We start from the raw sequence: 20,010 nt of genomic DNA on the forward strand, positions 1-20,010 counted from the left end.
AAATTGCCCTCATTCACTGATCTAAAAACATTTTCCATCTCCAGGAAATCAGCACTTTGTTCATCCAAACAGGCCCTGATAAAACACTGAGTAGTTAGGAATATAAAAGATCTTAAAATTACTTTTTCTTTGTGTTTATTTAATTCTATTAAAGACATTTTGATAAGAATGACGGTACAGCGATTTAGCTGCAGCTATGACTGTGTAAGGAAAAGTCCCGCCCTTTTTACTGTCTCCGTCAATCATTCTTGAAGGCTTAATCACATGTCATCAGTCTGACCAATCAGAAGTGCTTGAAGTCTTCACTTCCTTGTTCTTAATTCTGCTGATAAAGTCGCTCAGTTCTAACAAAAATACCAGCTAAAGCTCGTCTTTAGCGGTGTAGCTTTCCACAGAGTCCGGTGTCAGACCGTGGAACAAGTGAACAACACAATGAAGCTCAGAGACGCGATGGGGGGGGGGGGGGGGGGGGGGGGGGGGGGCTGTCGATCAATACAGACCATGAATTTCTGCTTTTTTTTTTTTTTGGATGCTGGTGTGCCGTGGGATTTTTGTCAAGGTTAAAGTGTGCCGTGGCTCAATATATGTTGAAAAACACTGGCCTAAACAACCAGAATATCTAAAACTTTTGGGCTTGTTGGTCTGATCTTCAACAGAGGTGGAATCCCTGCGACTGATCTTCACCGATAAGATGTTGGAGGAAAACTCCAAGCCGCTGTTCGAATATTGAATCCAGCATATGTCTGTTGTCCAAATGGTGGTTAGAGTTCCTGGAGGACTGAAAATGTCACTGCAACCATCTGCAATCTGAACTGTTGCTACAGCTTTCATCTGCCATGTCCTGGGGCACCTGGGGAGGGTCTCGCCCTGGAGGTAATTCAGTCTAGAAACGCCAGTGTCTCATGCACTAGCCCCTTTCCCCTTATTTCCCTTGTTCAGTCAATAACTGAACCCAATCAGTCCAAATCCCTGACAACAGGTTGAATGACAGAAGCCAGGGTCGACAAGCATCTCTGCCTGGGACGTTCACTGAGGTCCAGAACGTAGAACCTTAGCGGAACCCAAAAAGCCACCCAACCCAACTCAGTGCGCTCTAAAACCTTTTTCACTTTTCTACAATCTTCTTTTTTCTCGTGAAAACAGACCAAGTCCAGAGTGCATGCATCATTCTGCAACCTTGTAGAGGCTTGATCCCCTAATCTGGTCACTGATGAAATTGACAACAACCACAGGATCACTGAGCGGCAGCTGCAGCCAGCCTTCTCCTCAAATGACAATGACTGATCTGAACATTGTTTATGACAGAGAACATCAGCACATCTGAAAACATTTGTGTCTCAAACGCAAAAATGTATTTTGAAAACAAAGAAAAAGATTTTAAAAGCAAACATTTGATATTTTCATTTTTGATTATCATGTTTATTTGAATTTTTAATAAACATTTTACCCTTAACTGCCAATGAAAATCAGAAACTAACTTCAGTCTTAGAGTAAAACAAAGGCAGACCGAGGCAGAACTTAAGTGTGCACCATATCAGTGTCTGAAAGTTTAAACACAACATTTTATGATTATTATTTTTATTTAAATATGATTTATAATACAGAAAGTGCATTCTTTTGATACATTACAGACAGTTTGCATGAAAAATAATTGCAAAATGGTTAAAATAGCTGATCTTAATTCAGATTCTCCTGCTTTCCATATCATGAAAAGAACAGATGAATGATATATATTTAATAAAAACGGTAGAAAAGTTGATAAATGACTAAAGTACGATCAGAAAACAGCACTTTACCAAGGAGATTTTAATTATTTTATTGCTATATTCAGCATTTTCTATGAAAGCACTATTTGTCCTTGATTATCTTGATGATCCTGTATTCTTGGATCCAAACTAATACTGCTGAAAACCACTGATTCAGTATTTGTCTTTGTTGTAGAAAATTCTGCTGAATCCATGTCATTCAGTCTGGTAGCAGAAGTCAGAAGAGGGTGGAAAAGAAAGTTAGTGAGGACTGTCTACTGTGAGATCCCAGTGTTTCCGATTGCTCAATCTGGCATATGGAGTTACTTCTAATAGGAGAGCAAATCTTTAGGCACTGAAGAAGATGAAAACAGAGTCCGAGTGAGGCTTAAGTCTACAACTCGCCTTATTGTGGATAGGGTCTGTCTACGGGTGAAAAATGGGCAAACCTATACAGAGTATGCAGGTGTCCTATACACAATAATGGTTGTAGACCGATCTGTGAGCTCGTGGACAAAATGTTCATGCACATTTTTCTACAGGCATGCTACGACAACTGAGCGTAGTGAACACTTAGACAACATGTAAGAGTAAGTAAGCGGGAAGTAGGTAAGACGCACAGATGTCAACTGTTGGAAATTAAACAATCAGAGCATAGTGTGTGTGGACATCATGCACTTACGTATCACCTATACACCCCGAGTGTGCAGCATTTGCACACGGTCAGTAACTACTATAGCGTGGCATGAGGGTAGGTATGACAGCATCACCTGTAAGTGGGCATAACTTACATTATCCTTACAAATACTTCACAATACATTCACCACACGCACAAAAATTGTACGTTACATTTTCATGACATCCTTTAGGGTGGCCGCAGGAGCCACAATAGAACTACAAGACACATCTGAACTCCTCTTGTGATGCAGCTGTTTCTCTCTACAACCCTCCACGGGCCCAGACAACCCGTAAGGGTCAAACCCCCCCGTACGGGTGCTTTACCTACAGGCTGGAATAGCAAGAGGACGGGTCTGTCCAGCAAAATGTGAGGTCAGAGGGGATTAGATGCAGCCTCATTGGGCTGAGCGACCATCAGGAGGAGGTGAAAATGAGATCAGTGGTGGTTGGTGATATTCACAAGGAGAAAAAGCAATAGCAGCAAATTCTGTTATTTAACTGAAACAATGCTGGCATGAAGCTGAAACTTTCATTTGCAAAATGCACTGCTCAGCAAAAGGCCTGAAACTAAAACAAATATACCAAAAGACACATGTATAAGTTGTAAAATCCCATGTTTTGATACCTTTTCAAAGTCACAAAGATTTCTCTGCCTCAAAAATTGTAAAAGAAGATACATTTCAGCTCCACAGACTTCTGCTATAAACTGAATAATGTGGACTGGGGAACTCAACATTTTGATGGCTTAATGGATGAGACCATCTGGAGAACTCTTGAAAAGGGATTAGCCAGAAAAACACACAGTAAAATAAAAATAGCAAAAAGAAAAACATATATAAAAGAATAGAATAATAGTTTACATGATTTAAAATTATGGGTAAAGTGTCCTGCTGAATATCAATCGATTCATGCTCAACGTCTGGACCAAGGTTGTACAATGGCTCACATGGGAGGCCACTGTCAGTGGATTCATCGCTGTCGTCTTGGTTGTCAATGCCTGCACATTATTGTGAAAGGGGTTAGAACACAAACTCAAGGAAAGGTCACCAGATATATACAGAAGAAATGTGAGTGTTGTTTCTTACTTTTCTTTCTATAAAACAGGAGATAAGCACTCTTGGAGCTTTTGAGAGAAAAAAAATAATAGAATTAATCTAAAAGTCAACTAATTAAACCAAATGAGAAGACAAAAACTTACCTGAGTGTCTGGTTTGCTTCACTGAAAGGCTGTTTGTCCAGCTGTAATGAATAGAAAAAGACAATGTTATAAAAAAAAAGTCCTGGACATGATAAACAAAACAAATGAGTCCCTCAAATTAAAAAGAAATTTTGCCACAAATTAATATTTTGTGCAAAAAAATTTGTAGTAGGACCTAATGATACTAAAATACGTTTTTGTGCCCCCCAAAAAGTGCTAATTTGAGCACACAAAACGTTAAATTATGGCCACAAAATGCCAATTTCGTGCAAAAAATACTAAATTGTGGCCACAACATACTATTTAGTACACACTACATATTATTTCGAGGAAATAATTTATGAATATCATTGAATGTCATGTCCAGGGCTCTGTATGTTTTTTTAGGATCTTTTAAGGAAACTTTGGTCAAAAAAAGAGGGCACTTACTACTGTCACATTAGAATCATTGAATTTAATCCATCTGGCGTCTTTTTCTTCCTGACTCTTGATTGTTGCAGTGTAATGTCCACACTGAAGACTACCTGTGTGCTCCACAAAGGCATAAAGTTCATAGATCTGATCCTGATGAGCACAAACAAAGCAAGCAAGCAAAAGAAAAAAATGAACATTTCAAATGAAAACAGGTTGCAGCCAGTTTTAAAATGATTCAAAACTATACCTCTGGTATGTTTAGAGTGTCAGGCACATCCACAACGCAGTTGTTTTTGACGTATGACATGTGAGTGTAGTTGAACTCAAACCTCTTCAGCAGCAACATCAAAACTTCTGGATGACGTGTGATCGTGATGCCCTGAAAAAAAAACACAGCTATCAATTGACTTTATTTTGAAATTCACTTTAGAATAATGAAATGTGTCAAGATTGTTGTTGTGAGAAAGACGTTTATCTGATTTTCTCGTACTTACAGAGGAGGCATCGCATTTTCTGCAACACTTATCGCAGTACAGCTGGAATGCTTCTTTGAAAAACGACTTCTTAAAGAATTTCTCAATTGCGTCCGCCTGCAGAGACACCATTTTTGTTTTAGCAGAGGTTTTATTTTAGAGTGAAAAAACACACCATACATGAAAACCAGTACAATTTCCTCAGAGATGCATCAGCATTTCTGCTTCTTTTAAAAAGTGCACAGAATTCACTAAAACCTTTGAGGTTTTACCCGTTTTCAGGTAACTTACCACACTGTAATTTTCTATGTCTGTCTTCACCAATGCAAGAGGCAGATTCCAGAACCGAGTGACATCATCAGTTTTTTCATCACATATGTCACACACAGTCCTGTCTGTCAATTCTCCCTGGAAGATCTGGAAACAAAAAAAGATGGACAATATTGTAAAGCTTTGTAAAATTCATCGTTATTTAATGCATCCTGAATGTTTTACCTGTGAAGCCTCTTGATTGCAAAGGTCTAATATCTTCTCGATGTACTCAGCTGCATCACATTGTTTATAAACTTAAGAAATAGAAGAACCAGAATCAAAGATAAAAAGAGAAATATTAATCTGTTGTCCCATTTCATCTGTGTTGTTAACGTGAAGTATGGGCTTCCTTATATTTACGATGAACATTTTTGTGTGTTTTAAAAGTTACGTTTTTTGTTTCTACTTAGCTGTAAGTAAGTACCACATTTTTCTGATTATAAGTCCCAGTTCTCTCCCATAGTTTGACAGGAGTGCAACTTTTACTCGGGAACAACTGTAATGCGATGTAATGGAAATAAATATTAGCTCATATAGTTGGCATTTTCCCACTAAAAACTGGTTGGCTTTTAGCTGTAGTTTCCCTCTAACAACCACCAGAGGGCGCTGTGAGTGTGTGTCTCAGTATTTTTGTAAACTTGATCATATTTTTCTTATTTGCATTAAGACATTATTATTCTTGTTTTTATGTTTTTTCCTTTTTTGGACTATTGCGGGACAGCAAGTCATAAAACTGAATTACAGAGAGACGAAAGTACCGCTGAAATTATATTATTTTAAAATACGAACCCTCGCGGACCCTGAGGTCCTCTGGCACTGGCCTCTTAGTTGTCCCTAAGGTAAGGACCAAGACACATGGTGAGGCTTCATTCTGCCATTATGGTCCTCGCCTGTGGAACAGCCTGCCGGAGAACCTCAGGGCCGCAGAGACTGTAGAGGTTTTTAAGAAGAGGCTCAAGACCCACCTTTTTAGTCTGGCTTTTATATGACTTTGATCATTCCTTATGTCTTTTATTATTCATCTATTTATTAATTGAGGTATTTATTTACATATTTAATTATTTATTTTCTTGTAAGGACTATTATTATCTTTGTTTCTAATATGCAATTCTTTTTATTGTTATTTTACCAATGATTCTTAGGTTATGTTTTAATCACTGACGTTTTTATTTTTTTATTTTTTAATTACTAACATTCTTATATCTTATTTTATTTTTTATCTTTTTCTATTTTTATTGTTGTTATTTTATGATCATTTTTATTTTTTATTCTGATGTTTTTTTACTCCAGTGTTTCCTCTTGGGGATCCATCGTTCTTGGGCACCACCAGCTTGACCTGTAGGGCATGCCGTTGCTGTGGTGCCCGTTCTGGTTGGGCGGGCTGGGGTCCCACTCTGTGGTCTAATAGCCATGGATGGGGCCCTGGGCTGCCCTGTGTTGGGCGGGCGCTGCGGTAATGGCCCCTGTGGTCCGGCTGGGCCTTGGAATGAATGGATCCCCATGATATCGTTTCCTCGCAGCAGTACCAAGCCAGACCTTCTTCAACTGCAGTTCTTTTTCTGTTCACGGTTCTACTGGGGTAACTGGGTGGGTGGGGGTGGGGGCGGGGGGTGGTGAGGGAGGGGTACCTTCTTTGTGTGATTGTCCTTTGTTTTCTGTTTTTAATAACTTTCACTTTTTATGACTGTTTTATCTGTTTTTATGTTAAGCGCTTTGTGTTTTTAACCAAAATGAAAGGCGCTATATAAATAAATAAAGTTTGAGTTTGAGTTTGAGTTTGAAAGCAGCTGTCATTCAGACACTGATCACAAAGATCACCTTAAAAACAAACAATGCTGTATATCAGGGATTTCCAAATCCAGGTCTTGAGGGGCGGCCTCCTGCTGGTTCTCCCGAAACTCTGCATTATCTGCCGCTGATTACCTGGATCAGGTGTGTTTAGGAGCTTCAATGGCAGGGTGGTTGGAAGACAAACAGGACACTGGCCCTCAAGGCCTGGATTTGGGCACCCCTGCTCTAACTGATCTCGTGAACCCTGCCGTGCGGATGTGTTTACCAGTGCTTTTGTAGAGCTCTTCAAAATAAATAAATTTGAGGTGCGTCGAAAATAAGGCAGCGGACGCAAATCAAGGACATGTGAATCATGTTCGGAATGAGCGCAGCATCACGGCAGTTTTGGTGAATTTGTTCAGAAGCGTTGCACTTTTCTCCCAAATGTGCGACTTACACTCCAAAAAGACTTGTACATGTTTTTTTCTTCTTAATTTTGGATTTTTTTTGGCCCCTGCGACTTAAACTCCAGTGCAACTAATCAAAAAAAATATGGTACATGACTAAAAAAATATATATATAAGGTTTCAGTGATCTAATAACATCATAAAGTGTGTTTTCTGTCTTTATTCAGCTCATTTAAAGACTAAAAAGGGAGATTTTACTTTACCTCTATCAATGCCAAGCTTTTTAGTAATTTCCGTTGTCTCTGCCAGGCTTTTTTTCAGGTTCTCAAACAAAGCTGCAAGTTCAGGATCTATACATGTAGGGTCACAGGAGTTTCTATGGCAAAAACAAATCAAATAGTATAAGGATATTTAAAACAATAATGGCAAATTAAGCCTAACACCTGACAATATTTAATGTGAAAGTATCACAAACCTTTTCAGAGCTTCTCTGAAGTCTTTGGTCATGTAGAGAATCTGCAGAACGCTGTTCAGGTAGCAGGTTGCTCCCTGGTTTTTCAAGCCAAAGTACTGAGTATCTGTGACAAACTGTGATAAAACATTAACAACACAGGTTTACAAACTCTTGTATCTATCAGGCATCAACCGTGTCTTACCTCCCCAATGAAGCATGTTGACTCGTCGTGTTGTTCTCTCATTTTCCCTTAATCCGGTTGTCAAAAGAGCAGCTCCTTCTATCATAGGAGCCTTTGTGAAAATGACACAGCAGGTAAAATGTTGACTGCTCCCTGTGTTGCATTCAAGGTGTGTGGGAAATGACAGAATAATGCACAGTTAGACATCAAGAAATCACAAAAATAAAGAAATTACTGTCAAGAGTGAAGAAACATATGTGCATATGTTTTATATATTTTTTAAGATTCAAAATTATAGTAGTTTAAAGCTCTTCAACAGGTGGAGCGCTGAGTTCAGGAACAGTAGGACATCTGTGGACTGCCTGAGTCAGCAGTTTTTCTGGTTTTTGTGAGTATAGAAAAACGAAAGGCTAAAAACTTTGAATCACTTTCATTTTATAAGTTCTGCTTTTAGCTTTTAATCTGCAAATGATACATGGCCTCCAATTAGACTCAATGTTCCATTTAATAGTTTGTTATGTCAATGTACAAAATTTACAGTGTTTACCTTTGAAGGAATGTTTGGATCTTAGATATTCATTCTTCACTGATAAAATAAATCTCATGTCTTTATAAAGAAATACAAAAACATTTAAACCTTGACTTTAACTACAGACTGACAGTAACTCAAGTTAACAAAGTACAATTGTGTTACTATATTCTTCTGATACTTAAATATTATCTTGTTAAGATCCCAGTCAGCATTTTTTTCAGATTTTTGCTCCATTTCTGTGTATTAGATTAACTTTAAATATCAAACCAATCACATATTTCTCTTCGGAGACCCAAGTGCTTTCTGGGTGGGGATTTTTTCTACCTGTTCAGGTGAGCTGTGATAACATTCTGTTGAATTTTGACCCATGTGCTGGCATTACCAGAAATAACGCACACCAGGAAGAAAAAGGCAAATCCAGGAAAGGAAAAATTACCAAAAGGAAAGTACCAAACATTTGAGAAGTTATCACCAGGCAGATAATCGTACCATAAATGTGATTGCTCATAAAATACACAGAAGAGAAAGTAAAAGAAACAGGCCAAAAAAAAAAAAAAAAAATCCTTAGAAAAATTGTTATGTGAAAAGTGAGATGATGCTGGTTCAAATCCTGGGAGGGGGATTTTGCTGTTGAATTTGCAAGTTTGCTTAGTTTTCTCAGAGCACCCAGACTTCCTCTCACAGTCCAAAAACATGCTTCATATGTTGATTGTTGCCCATGAATGTGTGAGTGATTGTGTGGCCCTGCAACAGAAAAAAACCTTAAAGATGAAAAACAACAGCTCCTGTGTCATATTTAATAATTATGGAGTAGATTTATCTGTGCTTTTCCAGAAGCTCAAAGTGCTTACAATGTGTCCATTATTCCCATTATTCCCTCCTCATTTATACTTGGTGATGGTAGCTACTGATGTAGCCACAGCTGCCCTGGGGCAGACGGACAGAGGCATGGCTGCCAGTATGCACCTACAACCTGCTCAACCGCCTGAGCCAATGCATATTTGCCCAAATATTCGGGTGGCATTCTAACAAATACATTTTTATTTTCTGAGCCTTTATTGTGAAGGTGTTATATCAGGGGGCAGTGCTAGATCTCAAACATTTTCTTGGAAGACAATTAACCGTTAAAGTGAAACTGCCTCTTTACACCAATACACAGCTGCTATTATAGATTTAGTTACTCTCAGTTATAATCTATGTGTAAAATTAAAATCTTGATCTTCTTTCTTGTTCTGTTTTGACTCTTTCTATAGTAAAATGTGTCTCTATGTAGCATCTGTTTGCTGTTTTGTCAAGTTCCAATGGAAATTAATACAGTGACCATGAAGAATTCAATTTTATTTAACTGTGGGGGGGGGAAAAAAATGCATAGTCCAGTATCTTCACTGATGCCACACAGGGATGGAGGTTTGTCTGGGAGCGACACCATCTGAACACAGTTCAAAATGGGTGCTTGTTTCCAAGCATTCATCTGAGACTTTAACACACACAAAGCAGAACTCCACTTTGCATCGAGGACAAACAACATTTTTACACTCTTGTGAGCTGTGTTCCAGCAGAGATCCACAGGTGGGACAGGCCCTGATAGATGGACACCCCCTGACTTCTACAGATTCAAAGACAACACTTTGGCGATTCCTTAAAGTTCTGAGAGCCTCGCTGAAGCAGCCGTCATTATCACAGTGGTCTGTGCGTGGCTGTGAACCCTTCCATTCTTTCAGACACTGCCAGCAGAAATCAAAGTCTCTCCTTTTCTTTTTTGAGCAAACTTGGCAATGCACTCTCAGGTTAGACTCATCTTTCTTCATTACTGGATCAGATTTGTGTAAACTTTATTTGTCTTTTGGTACAAATTTGGGTGATTTTCTCTCTACAAGGGCCAAGTTTTATGTTTACTCTTAACTATAATCTTTTTAAAAATGTGTTTGGTTTCTGCAACGTAGTCGAATCAGCTATATAAATGTCCCCCATAGTCTTTGGTTTTCTGAAATAGTTCTTTTTGGTTTCTTTTCAATTTTTTTTAAAAAACTCCCGGGTTTGGAGGTTTCTTGTAAAAAATTAATACTCTTTTCTACTTTCCTCTTTTAGCTGCTCAGTCTGCCAAAGTCCCTTTATTGTATGATTGACTTCAGAGATCTTAAACCCCTGGAAATAAAAAACAGTAAATACACTTAAAAAAGCAGATTGAAAGTAGCTAAAGCAACATGTGTGTTATCTGTGCCTTTATTGTAAACTTGATACATTTTGTAAGGAAACATTTTCTGAACATTTTCTACATGTCTGTTCTCTAAAGTCACATCACTTTTGATGCCACACAGGAATGGAGGTCTGTCTGGGGGCGACTCCACTGGAGCAGGATAAATACGCATCACTTGTTTTTGTGCATTCAGTCATGATTTTTAGACACACAAAACAAAACTTCACCTTACATCGAGGACACACAATGCTTTTACAGTATTTTGAGCTGTGCTGCACCAGAGAGCCACAGGTGGGACAGGCCCTGATGGAGGGACATCCCTTTACTCCTCCAACTGATTCAAAGGTGATATCTGGGCAGGTTCTCAAAGTTCTGAGAGCCTCGCTGAAGCAGCCGTCATTATCACAGTGGTCTGTGCGTGGCTGTGGACCCTTCCACTCTTTCAGACACTGCCAGCAGAAATCAAAGTCTCTCCTTTTCTTTTTTGAGCAAACTTGGCAACGCACTCTCAGGTTAGACTCATCTTTCCTCGTCACAGGGACTTTGCATCTAGGACACTGGGATAAATGAGAGGGTGATAGAAGGATCAGTAGAAAAGCTCAAATTGTGTGTAAATTAGAAATGCAGTCCTTTCACTGAGATACTCACTAATTTAGTATTTTTTATGTGTTCTCTTTCAGCGATGATTTTCATCGTTTTTTCAAAATACTTCTTCTCCTCAGGGGTCAGTAGAGCCATTTTACAGACCTCCTCATAAGACCACTCCGTATCACAGCCACTCATGCCACAAACAAACCGCCTCTCCCCCTGCACAGAAACAACAAAGACAACCAGTGTTAATAAATCAAATGACAAACCACATTTTAGCCTAAATGTTTTCTGTTTTCTATGATAGGAAGTGTGTATAAATCAGAATTCAGATGTTTCTTATCAATTTGAAGATGGAAAATGATCCCAAACCTTTTCAAGGAGCAAGCGGCACCAGTTGGTGAGAGACATGGGAGTCACAGCATGACCACAGGACATCTCTGCTCTAGCAGACGCAAATTCTTCACAGAGAACTGACACAAAACAATCACACAAGATAGAGTAAAAGCAGTTAAAGCTTTCCCACAAGGATTTGCTGCTTTAACAGTAGAAAAAAAAGAAAAGTAAGGAAAGAAATGAGTTACTTACAGTCTAATTCATCCTCTCTATCCACAAATTTAAATGTTTTATCCTTCAGATTGTAAACCTTTTCCATTTTACTTATTTTGTTGCCACCCATTATGCTGAAAATTGTTTTTCAAAATCCCTCCAGCTAAGAAATAAACTTTTTGGTTTCATTTAGCTTTGTCTTTTTCCACTTGTGAAAACAGTGAAACAAATCAGTTTCAAATCAAACTCCGCCTCTAGTGGTTCTAATGTAAGACAAGCTGCTAATTCCTGTAAATGATTGATACAGAGCTGCCCGTTCCTGGTCCTCGAGATCTCATTCTGACTGTTTTCCAGATCTCCAAGCCTTGCTAGCTGCTGATTAGCTCAAGCACATGTCTCCACATTCTGATTGAATGAGCACGATTGGTCCAGGTAATCACCAGCAAGCAGTGCAGGGAGAGATGGAAAATAGGCAGGGTAGTACATCTCGAGTACCAGGAATGAGCAATCCTGATTGTATTATGGGCTGTAAACTGAGCTCAGCTGCTCTTCTAAGCATACTTTTAGTTTGTTCCTTGCAAATAATGTGGGGGATTCCCGAACCAACGCACAGGCGCAGTGAAGTCTTGTTGATGTTATTGCTCATGGTAAAAAAGGTGGAGCCTAAAGCAAGCATGTGTAATGATCACAACCTTTTTTCTCTGACAGAAAAAGTTCAGAAACAATGAGGGTGAGGAACAAATACTTTCAGTTTTGCTTCATGTTTTGGTAAATCTCCGGGATTCCCACAAGGAAATTAAAATATTGACATGTGGCCAATTTCCCTGTATCACTTTGGTTTATTCTGAAAAACAAAATCTATAGTCATGTTATCAGAAAAAGAAAAAGAAGAAACATTTCAGCACCATGGAGACACTGAATAAAATTCTTTATTTACTATTCTTTTTTTCTTAACTTCCCAGCGCATTCATTTATGAATTTGACTCATTTGAAATACTTTAAATCTGGATGTGTTATAAAGGGGACATCCTGGCCTTTTCAATAATATCTCCTGTTTTTGGGTGAGATAAGAAATTTGTTTTTCAACCATTTGTTTTGCTGGAAAATTAAATGGAGACCACAGCAAAAGTCCAAAACAGAAATAGTATGTTTTTAAGAAATCTGTTTTTTTAATTAAGACTGTCATTTAGGTTTTTAGTTTATGAACAATTCAGGAAAAATAAACTCTGTTTAGTGTTTAGTTAAAGGCTAGAACACTAGTCAGTTTTTGAATGTATGGAAGATTTGAGGTGGGTTTTTTGTAAATTAGTCAGCTTGGTTATTCTTTGAATTAATTTTTATTTTCACCCAAATCCCACTTTGAACAGTCAAAAAAATTAAAAGTTAAAAAACATTGTCCTATCAATCCATGTTTCTTTTAACCTCAAAAATGTTCACACTCTGGTAGAATCCATAAGTGAAACAGAAAAAGTAACAGAGGATTTAGGGGGATTCAGATCTGAACTGTCAGATTGGGAAAGTCTTAAAATAGATTTCAAACTTCTGGACAATTCGAGTGGATCAATGAAAAGCAGAAAAACCTAAATGTTCTTTAATACCCGCTGAGACGAAAAACCAAACAAACACTCAAGTCATAGATTTTCATAGTTCAGTGTTCATAATCTTTTCATACAAAGCATTTATTTTCTGTAAGCAACATGATTGTGAGAATGTTCTATGGTCAGATTAATTAAACTTAACATTTAATTAATTGACAAGAACATGACAAAAACCATGGGAGCAACACAAAGACCGACAGAGCAAAGGACCTGACACTGAAGAACTGAAAACCAGACACTTGGACACAGCTGTGGATGATTAACCAGAATCTGGTTAGCCCAACAGGAAAAATAAAACATGGCAAAAACCCAAAATGTCACAAAACTCCAAAAGCAGAACCCTCAATGTACCCCACCCCAAAAGAGCAGATCACAGATTCCCAAACCAAACACACTTTGGAGGAAGGGGATCTGGAGTAAACCCAAAACATAAGATAAACAGTTAGAGTTCCTGCAGTGAAACAGATGTGAGGGTTATCAGAGGACCCATCCTCAGAGGAGCAGTCCCTACAGCTCTCCCCAGGGACAAGAAACATGAAGGGGAGCAGCCCTGGTGAATCTCCTCTGGAACAGTCTTGAAGAGAAGCAGCCCCATCAAACCCTCCAACGTGATAAGAACATAAAGGAGTGGTTCCAGTAACCCTCCTCAGATACAGATGCATGAATAGGAGCAGCCCCAGTGACCCTCCACAGGAACAGGAAACTTGGAGGAGGGTCCCAGCAACCCCCCTCAGGAACAGATTAGGTGGATGTGGAACGGCAGGATTCAACGGCTGCAAGATTACCCATCTGACGCGGACTGCAGTGGCAGAAAACGCTGCCTCTGTACGAAAAACTCTCCGACTGGGTCCAAGGTGGTCAGATGATTGTGTCATGAACTGCAGATGAAGGACCCATAATAGAGGGAACCAGGCTTGGAGACAGAAACTTAACATTTAATAAACTGACCTGAACATTACAAAAACCCATGGGAGTAACAAAAAAAACAAAGGTTTGACAAAGCAGAGCACTGAAAAACCAAAAACTATATACATAATTAACTGAATGAAGTGTGGATGAACAACCAGAACCTGGTGAGACTAACATGGAAAACAAAACATTGAAGAAAAAAACACAACAGAAATCCAAAGGTAGAACCCTCACAGCTTTCAAGGAGTAATTCATTTTTGACAGTTAATATTTTTCTGTTGTCTACGATAATTTTGGAAAAATCAGAACAAAAAAAGTTTTACATTATTTTTCCTGCTCTAAAAAGTCAGTAAATCACAAATAAAGTTGCATTTAAAAATACAATTTTCATTTAGATCTCAGGAGGATTTAGTGTTTTCAGGTTTTTCTTCATTTTATCTTACATAGAAATTGGAGTTTTCACATTGCAGATGATGTTTCAGGAGCTGCTGGTGGAAGCAGAACCTGGCTTTAGGGTCAAAAAAATATTTTGTTAAACTTTGAATATATGGGATGCTTTTAATCTTTGTTGTTTGGTAGCTTTTGATTCAAAAGCTTTCATAACACTCAATATTAGTTCTTTGCTAGAATCCAGGTAAATTTTACAACGCAATACCTCTAAAGAAGAAGTGGTGACCTATTACTGGATATGCTCAAAGGTGAACAACAGCATTTTGTTGAAAATCAACTTGTAATTTCAGTAGCAATTAGTGGTAATGCAGTAATTTGATGAGTCTGCAAAGGGGATCAGGAAGAGCCGGTGATCGTGGTCTGTCAGTGTCTGAGTCCTCCTCCGTGGACGGTCACCACCATCTGGATCAGAGCCTTGGGTTTGAGTCCGTATTCTCCCAGAGGTTTGGAGTCTGAATCCAGCCGTTTGCCTCCGTATGTCAGTACAGCATCTGGAGTCATGTGAGCTGTGTTCAAAACATGAGAGAAAAAATATGATAAAATAATCATTCACTTTCAATTCATTTCTATTCAAGCCGCCAAATAATTACAGCTTGTTTGCTGGCTCTGTATCTTTAAAGTCAAATCATTTACTCTTATGAAGAAGTCAAAAAAAATCTTAGAACTTATTAAAAGAGAGAGATTTAATCAAATCTACAGGTTGTCTGGAAATTAAACTGTACCTGGGTTGCCACGAACTCTTTGTATTTTATCCTTTAACTCTTGGACAGTCATTTTCTTCATATCGTCCTCAGACTCTGCCAAGTCCACCGGTACCTCCACACCATCAAAACTCCTCACTTTGACCTGAACCACCGGTCTCTGAATGCCCCCAAAAGACCTCGGAGCCACAACAAAAACATCTCCCTGAGCGACCATCGTGTGTCTGCCTTCTTTCTCTCTGGTATCTCTGTTTCAGCTGAAGGTTTATTCTTTTAAACAGCAAAGATCTGTCGTCACAGGGGACTTTTTTACTTTCAGTTACAGTTGTAACCAATCCGAGATTATGACTTGAGGGGTATAAATTTATTTTCAAAGCTTTGCAGGTGAAACAACATGGCTTGTTTACTTGTGTTTATATAGCAACACGATTTTAAATGTGTAATAGATCTCATGTCTCAGCCTTTGAAAAAAAAAACAGGGAAATAAGAAAGAGGAGGCTTAAGATAAATCCATTTGTTATTAATAAACTACTGTGAAGTCCCAGACTTTCCTGGGACAAAAGTGGATCCAGGAATATCTAGTATAATCACGAATTGTTGAAAGAATTATGCTTAAAGTGGCCTAGTTTAAACCGTCAGTTCAATTCAAATCAAAACCAATTTTTTTAGATAGCCAAAAATCACAACAACAGTCTTCTCATTGGGCTTCGTACCAGTCAACAAACAAATATATGTATACTTATATTTTATTTTTACCCTTTGATGGGTTTTTTTCTACTTTACAATTTGCTCTGTTATTTTTTCTTTAAAATGGTTTTTGTTGCAATGCTTAATATAAATATGTTTTCATTATATTATACAAAAATTCTACAATTAACATGGAATTGTCCAAAAAGCTCAATTTCGAGTAGAACCAATAAAACCAATGAATCATGTAAATCACAAACAGAACTTTAATCCCAGATCGGTTGTGGCCCAGATTAACAACAACCACCACTGCAGCAGTTGACCTACAGGGTGCCAGTGGAAATCTGACTATTCCTAGTTGAAAAAGCAGAGGAGAAATGTGTGTTTGTAGGAAGAGAGAGAATAAAAAAAGCCATAGAACATAGAATGAACTCTATTGTAGTGTCATGACCATTGTTTAAGGATTTTTTTAAAAGCCTTTCTGTGTTGGGTGTTGAGAAGTTTGAAGTATTTTTTGTTGTTGTAGAGTGCAGAGTGCAGAGTGCAGAGCTCTGTTCGCTGTGTAGGATCTTTGTCTTGGTGGCTGTTCAGGATTAGAGAATGGAGAGTTTAAATATCTGGTGTCTTCAGAACTCCTGTTTGGTGGAAGAAACCATCTTTCAGACATTGGAAAAAATTCTGGACTGAGTTATTTTGAAAATTATTTGATCAAAACAAGAAAAGTAGATGTTTGAGGGAACAAAAATAAGAGAGAAACAAGGCTTAGAGATTGCAACCAGATTCAAGTTGTTTCATCATGGAAACAGGAATGAATTTTAAGTGGTAAGAGTTCACTAAAAATGTTCTAGAGATGAAGAAAGTGTCAGGCTGGGTTATAAATCTGAAACTCCAAGTTAGATGGTTAATGTTGAATGTTGACAGTGGTTATAAGTTTGTGCTGATGCACAAAAAAACACCAAGTAAAACAGTAATAAACGCAATCATGGAAAACACTCCTTTTTTAGTTTATAGATTTGATTTTATTAAACTACAAATGCAAAGATTTGATCTAAACCACATCTTAGTAAACAAACGCCTACTATGAAACAATAACACAGACATTTATGATGAAGGTTAACAGGTCTGTATGGGCCATCTCCTCTATTTTAAAGAGGCCATGTTTCATGCGGTAGACTATATTTTAAAGTGCAGCTATGTTGCAAAAACACTCAAATGCGCAAAAGTGTGCCGTTTATGATGTTGGGTTTTGATGCCACACAGGGATGGAGGTTTGTCTGGGGGCGACTCCACTGACGCACGTTATGTAAGAGTGACTTAATTTTCGACATTCAGCTGTGACTTTTACACACAAAAAACAAAACTGAACCTTACAACGAGGGCACACAACATTTTTACAGTTTTTTGAACTGTGCTGCAGCAGAGATCCACAGGTGGGACAGGCCCGGATGCAGGGACACCCTGAAGCATTTGGAACCGATTCAAAGACGATATCTGGGCAGTTCCTCAGAGTTGTCAGAGCTTCACTGAAGCAGCCGTCATTATCACAGCAGTCTGTGCGTGGCTGTGGACCCTTCCATTCTTTCAGACACTGCCAGCAGAACTCGTAGGCCTGTCCCTTTTTGTTTGTGCAATTTTGGCAACGCACACTCAGGTTTGACTCATCTTTCCTCGTCACAGGAACTTTGCATTCAGGGCACTGTGATTATTGATAAGATGAAGGACAAATCAGTAAAAACTTTAGGGTTCTTCGTAGTTTTGAAAATATTGTCCTTTAACTAAGATACTCACTGATTTAGTATTTTTCCTCCTTTCTCTTTCAGCGATGCTTTCCATAGTTTTTTCAAAGTACTCCTTCTCCTCAGGGGTCAGTAGAGCCATTTTACAGACCTCCTCATAAGACCACTCCTTATCACAGCCACTCATGCCACAAACAAACCGGCTCTCCCCCTGCACAGGAACATTAATGCATCTCATTAAAATCAAAGATTAGAACAACTTTGAAGACTGACAAAATATACAATTAATTTAAAAAAAATCTATTATTTGCAAGTAAAAAAAACAGTTTCAAAGACATTATCTTAATAATTGCTGTAAAACCAGTCTTGTAAAGCAAAATACAACAACTTGGTCTACATAATTTCTGTTTTTTTGGAAACGTGTAAAAATCAAAAGATCTTTGTTACTTGATGAACAATCACATGATCAAAGCTCAAATAAATGATGATGATTTTAAGCTTTTTGTTGACATAAGTCAGATGTTTCTTATCATTTTGAAGATGGAAAATGATCCCAAACCTTTTCAAGGAGCAAGCGGCACCAGTTGGTGAGAGACATGGGAGTCACAGCATGACCACAGGACATCTCTGCTCTGGGAGACGCAAATTCTTCACAGAGAACTGACACAAAACAATCAGAGATAGAGTAACAATCAAGATAGAGTAAAAGCAAACAAAATTTTCCCACAATAAAGCAAAGCTTTAAAACAAAGAACAAAAGGAGAAAATTTGAGTTACTTACAGTCTAATTCATCCACTCTATCCACAAATTTAAAAGTTGTATCTGTCAGATTGTAGACTTTTTCCATATTACTTATTTTGTTTCCACCCATTGTGCGGAAATTAGTTTTATAAAGTCCTGGAGCAAAATGACCAAACTGTTTTAATTTTTCTTTAAGCTCTGTCTTCTTCCATTCATGTGAAAAAGTGAAAGCAAAACAGCTTTATAATAAACTCCGCCTCCAGTCATTTCAATGGAAGACAAGCCTCCGATTCCTGTAAATGCTTGATGGAGAAATTTTGTTGTTGGCTGCAGACAAAGCATAACTATGTGGGGGTTCCTTACCAGCAAAAACACAACAGAGTATCGAGTTCATTTTATCACGTGCAGCAAATTATGTAAAGATGGAGTCATTTGGCTGAAAAGACTGAAAAAGATTATTGCCAACCCTTGGCTAAAAGTAATGGCCTTGTGGCCATGTCTATGTTTCTATTAAAAGTAAATCTGGATCAGAGCCTTGGGTTTGAGTCCATATTCTCCCAGAGGTTTGGAGTCTGAATCCAGCTCTTTGCCCCCGTATGTCAGTACGGTATCTGGAGTCATGTGAGCTGTGTTCAAAAAATTGATTAAATAAAATCATTCACTTTCAATGTATTTCTATTCAAGCAGCCAAAGTTCTGTCATTAAAGCTTGTTTGTGGGCTTATTAGTAACTTTACAAAAGTCAAATCATTTACTGTCATGAAAAAGTCAAAAACAATCCTAGAACTTTCTGGAATACCAGATACCAGAACTCTCTGGTATTTCTGTTTCAGCTGAAGGTTCATTTTCCTTTTATGCAGATCTGTTGTCACAGGGGACTTTTTTTACTTTCATTTCTAGTTGTTAACAATATCAGAAAATCACTTCAGGGGTAGTGAGTTGTCAACTTGTAATTAGAATCATTCACTGAACTGGCTAACCTGCCTAACCTGCATAGGCAGTGCATTCCACAAGCTGGGGCCAGCAACGGCAAATGCCCTATCCCCTCTGAGCTTCCGCCGTGTGCTTGGCACATACAGCTAGTCAGCTGATCTAAGCGAGCGAGAAGGGAAATGCAGCGGTAGCAGCTCAGGGAGGTAGGGCGGAGCAGGACCATTTAAAGATTTAAAAACAAATAAAATAATTTTAAAGTGAACTCTAAAATGGACAGGCAGCCAGTGTAGAAAAGCCAGAACTGGTGTAATATGCTCCCTCTTCCACGTTCCAGTTAACAAATGTGCAGCAGGGTCCTGCACCAGCTCGAGGCGGGACAAGGACGAGTGAGAGATACCAAAGTAGAGAGTTACAGTAATCCAGCAGAGTTGTAACAAAGGTGTGGATTACCATCTCAAAGTGTTTTCTTGATAAAAACAATTTGACTTTAGCCAGCTGCCTTAACTGAAAAAAGATGGATCTCACCACTGAGCTGATCTGCTCGTCCAAATTAAAACCATGGTCCATCTTCACTCCTAAGTTTGTGACAGTAGATTTAACCCTTGTGTTATCTTAGATGACCCCACCCTTGCATTGATGTGTTCTCCCTACCATGACAAAGGTGGATAAAGGTGAAGAGGATTTCATGTAATCCATGGACACCAGTGAAGATCACAGATCATTGTGGAAAAAAGGTTCAGAGAACTGTCTAGTGGGT

General features: G+C 38.4%; 3 protein-coding genes and 1 long non-coding RNA gene across 4 annotated transcripts; all 4 read right to left on the reverse strand.

The window, feature by feature from the left end:
- Nucleotides 1-1,561: 1,561 nt before the first annotated feature.
- On the reverse strand, nucleotides 1,562-8,075 carry LOC105356427 (ubiquitin carboxyl-terminal hydrolase 47-like). Its single transcript, XM_011487559.4, has 11 exons — nucleotides 7,654-8,075; nucleotides 7,473-7,585; nucleotides 7,261-7,373; nucleotides 5,004-5,074; nucleotides 4,800-4,925; nucleotides 4,530-4,625; nucleotides 4,283-4,414; nucleotides 4,051-4,185; nucleotides 3,622-3,662; nucleotides 3,509-3,546; nucleotides 1,562-3,420 (listed from the first exon to the last, which is right to left on the reverse strand). The coding sequence occupies exons 1-11, from the start codon at nucleotides 7,693-7,695 to the stop codon at nucleotides 3,104-3,106; spliced, it is 1,224 nt and encodes a 407-aa protein (XP_011485861.2). The 5' UTR covers nucleotides 7,696-8,075; the 3' UTR covers nucleotides 1,562-3,103.
- A 2,296-nt stretch (nucleotides 8,076-10,371) lies between these two features.
- On the reverse strand, nucleotides 10,372-12,093 carry LOC101169979 (E3 ubiquitin-protein ligase DDB_G0292642). The gene is made up of 4 exons (XM_004079906.5): nucleotides 11,538-12,093; nucleotides 11,322-11,422; nucleotides 11,010-11,168; nucleotides 10,372-10,918 (listed from the first exon to the last, which is right to left on the reverse strand). Exons 1-4 carry the CDS (start codon nucleotides 11,626-11,628, stop codon nucleotides 10,463-10,465), a joined length of 807 nt encoding a protein of 268 aa, XP_004079954.1. The 5' UTR covers nucleotides 11,629-12,093; the 3' UTR covers nucleotides 10,372-10,462.
- A 1,039-nt stretch (nucleotides 12,094-13,132) lies between these two features.
- On the reverse strand, nucleotides 13,133-15,408 carry LOC144987073 (uncharacterized). The gene is made up of 2 exons (XR_013650936.1): nucleotides 15,178-15,408; nucleotides 13,133-14,961 (listed from the first exon to the last, which is right to left on the reverse strand). It is a non-coding gene; the product is annotated as an uncharacterized LOC144987073 (long non-coding RNA).
- A 1,431-nt stretch (nucleotides 15,409-16,839) lies between these two features.
- On the reverse strand, nucleotides 16,840-19,108 carry LOC101168990 (E3 ubiquitin-protein ligase DDB_G0292642). Its single transcript, XM_004079905.5, has 4 exons — nucleotides 18,361-19,108; nucleotides 18,139-18,239; nucleotides 17,632-17,790; nucleotides 16,840-17,539 (listed from the first exon to the last, which is right to left on the reverse strand). The coding sequence occupies exons 1-4, from the start codon at nucleotides 18,449-18,451 to the stop codon at nucleotides 17,075-17,077; spliced, it is 816 nt and encodes a 271-aa protein (XP_004079953.1). The 5' UTR covers nucleotides 18,452-19,108; the 3' UTR covers nucleotides 16,840-17,074.
- Nucleotides 19,109-20,010: the final 902 nt, after the last annotated feature.

The sequence above is a fragment of the Oryzias latipes genome, chromosome 18 (genome assembly GCF_053564925.1).
Source record: "Oryzias latipes strain Hd-rR chromosome 18, Olatipes_Hd-rR_3.1".
NCBI classification, from domain to species: domain Eukaryota; kingdom Metazoa; phylum Chordata; class Actinopteri; order Beloniformes; family Adrianichthyidae; genus Oryzias; species Oryzias latipes.

Coding starts and splice junctions, on each gene's coding strand:
- LOC105356427 (XM_011487559.4), bottom strand. CDS start 7,695: ATGAGAGAACAACACGACGAGTCAACATGCTTCATTGGGGAG. Junction 4,926..5,003: donor GCAATCAAGAGGCTTCACAG/GTAAAACATTCA, acceptor TTTTGTTTCCAG/ATCTTCCAGGGAGAATTGAC. Junction 3,663..4,050: donor ATGATTCTAATGTGACAGTA/GTAAGTGCCCTC, acceptor TATTCATTACAG/CTGGACAAACAGCCTTTCAG.
- LOC101169979 (XM_004079906.5), bottom strand. CDS start 11,628: ATGGGTGGCAACAAAATAAGTAAAATGGAAAAGGTTTACAATCTGAAG. Junction 11,423..11,537: donor TAGAGAGGATGAATTAGACT/GTAAGTAACTCA, acceptor GTTTTGTGTCAG/TTCTCTGTGAAGAATTTGCG. Junction 11,169..11,321: donor GCCGCTTGCTCCTTGAAAAG/GTTTGGGATCAT, acceptor GTTTCTGTGCAG/GGGGAGAGGCGGTTTGTTTG.
- LOC101168990 (XM_004079905.5), bottom strand. CDS start 18,451: ATGGGTGGAAACAAAATAAGTAATATGGAAAAAGTCTACAATCTGACA. Junction 18,240..18,360: donor TAGAGTGGATGAATTAGACT/GTAAGTAACTCA, acceptor GTTTTGTGTCAG/TTCTCTGTGAAGAATTTGCG. Junction 17,791..18,138: donor GCCGCTTGCTCCTTGAAAAG/GTTTGGGATCAT, acceptor GTTCCTGTGCAG/GGGGAGAGCCGGTTTGTTTG.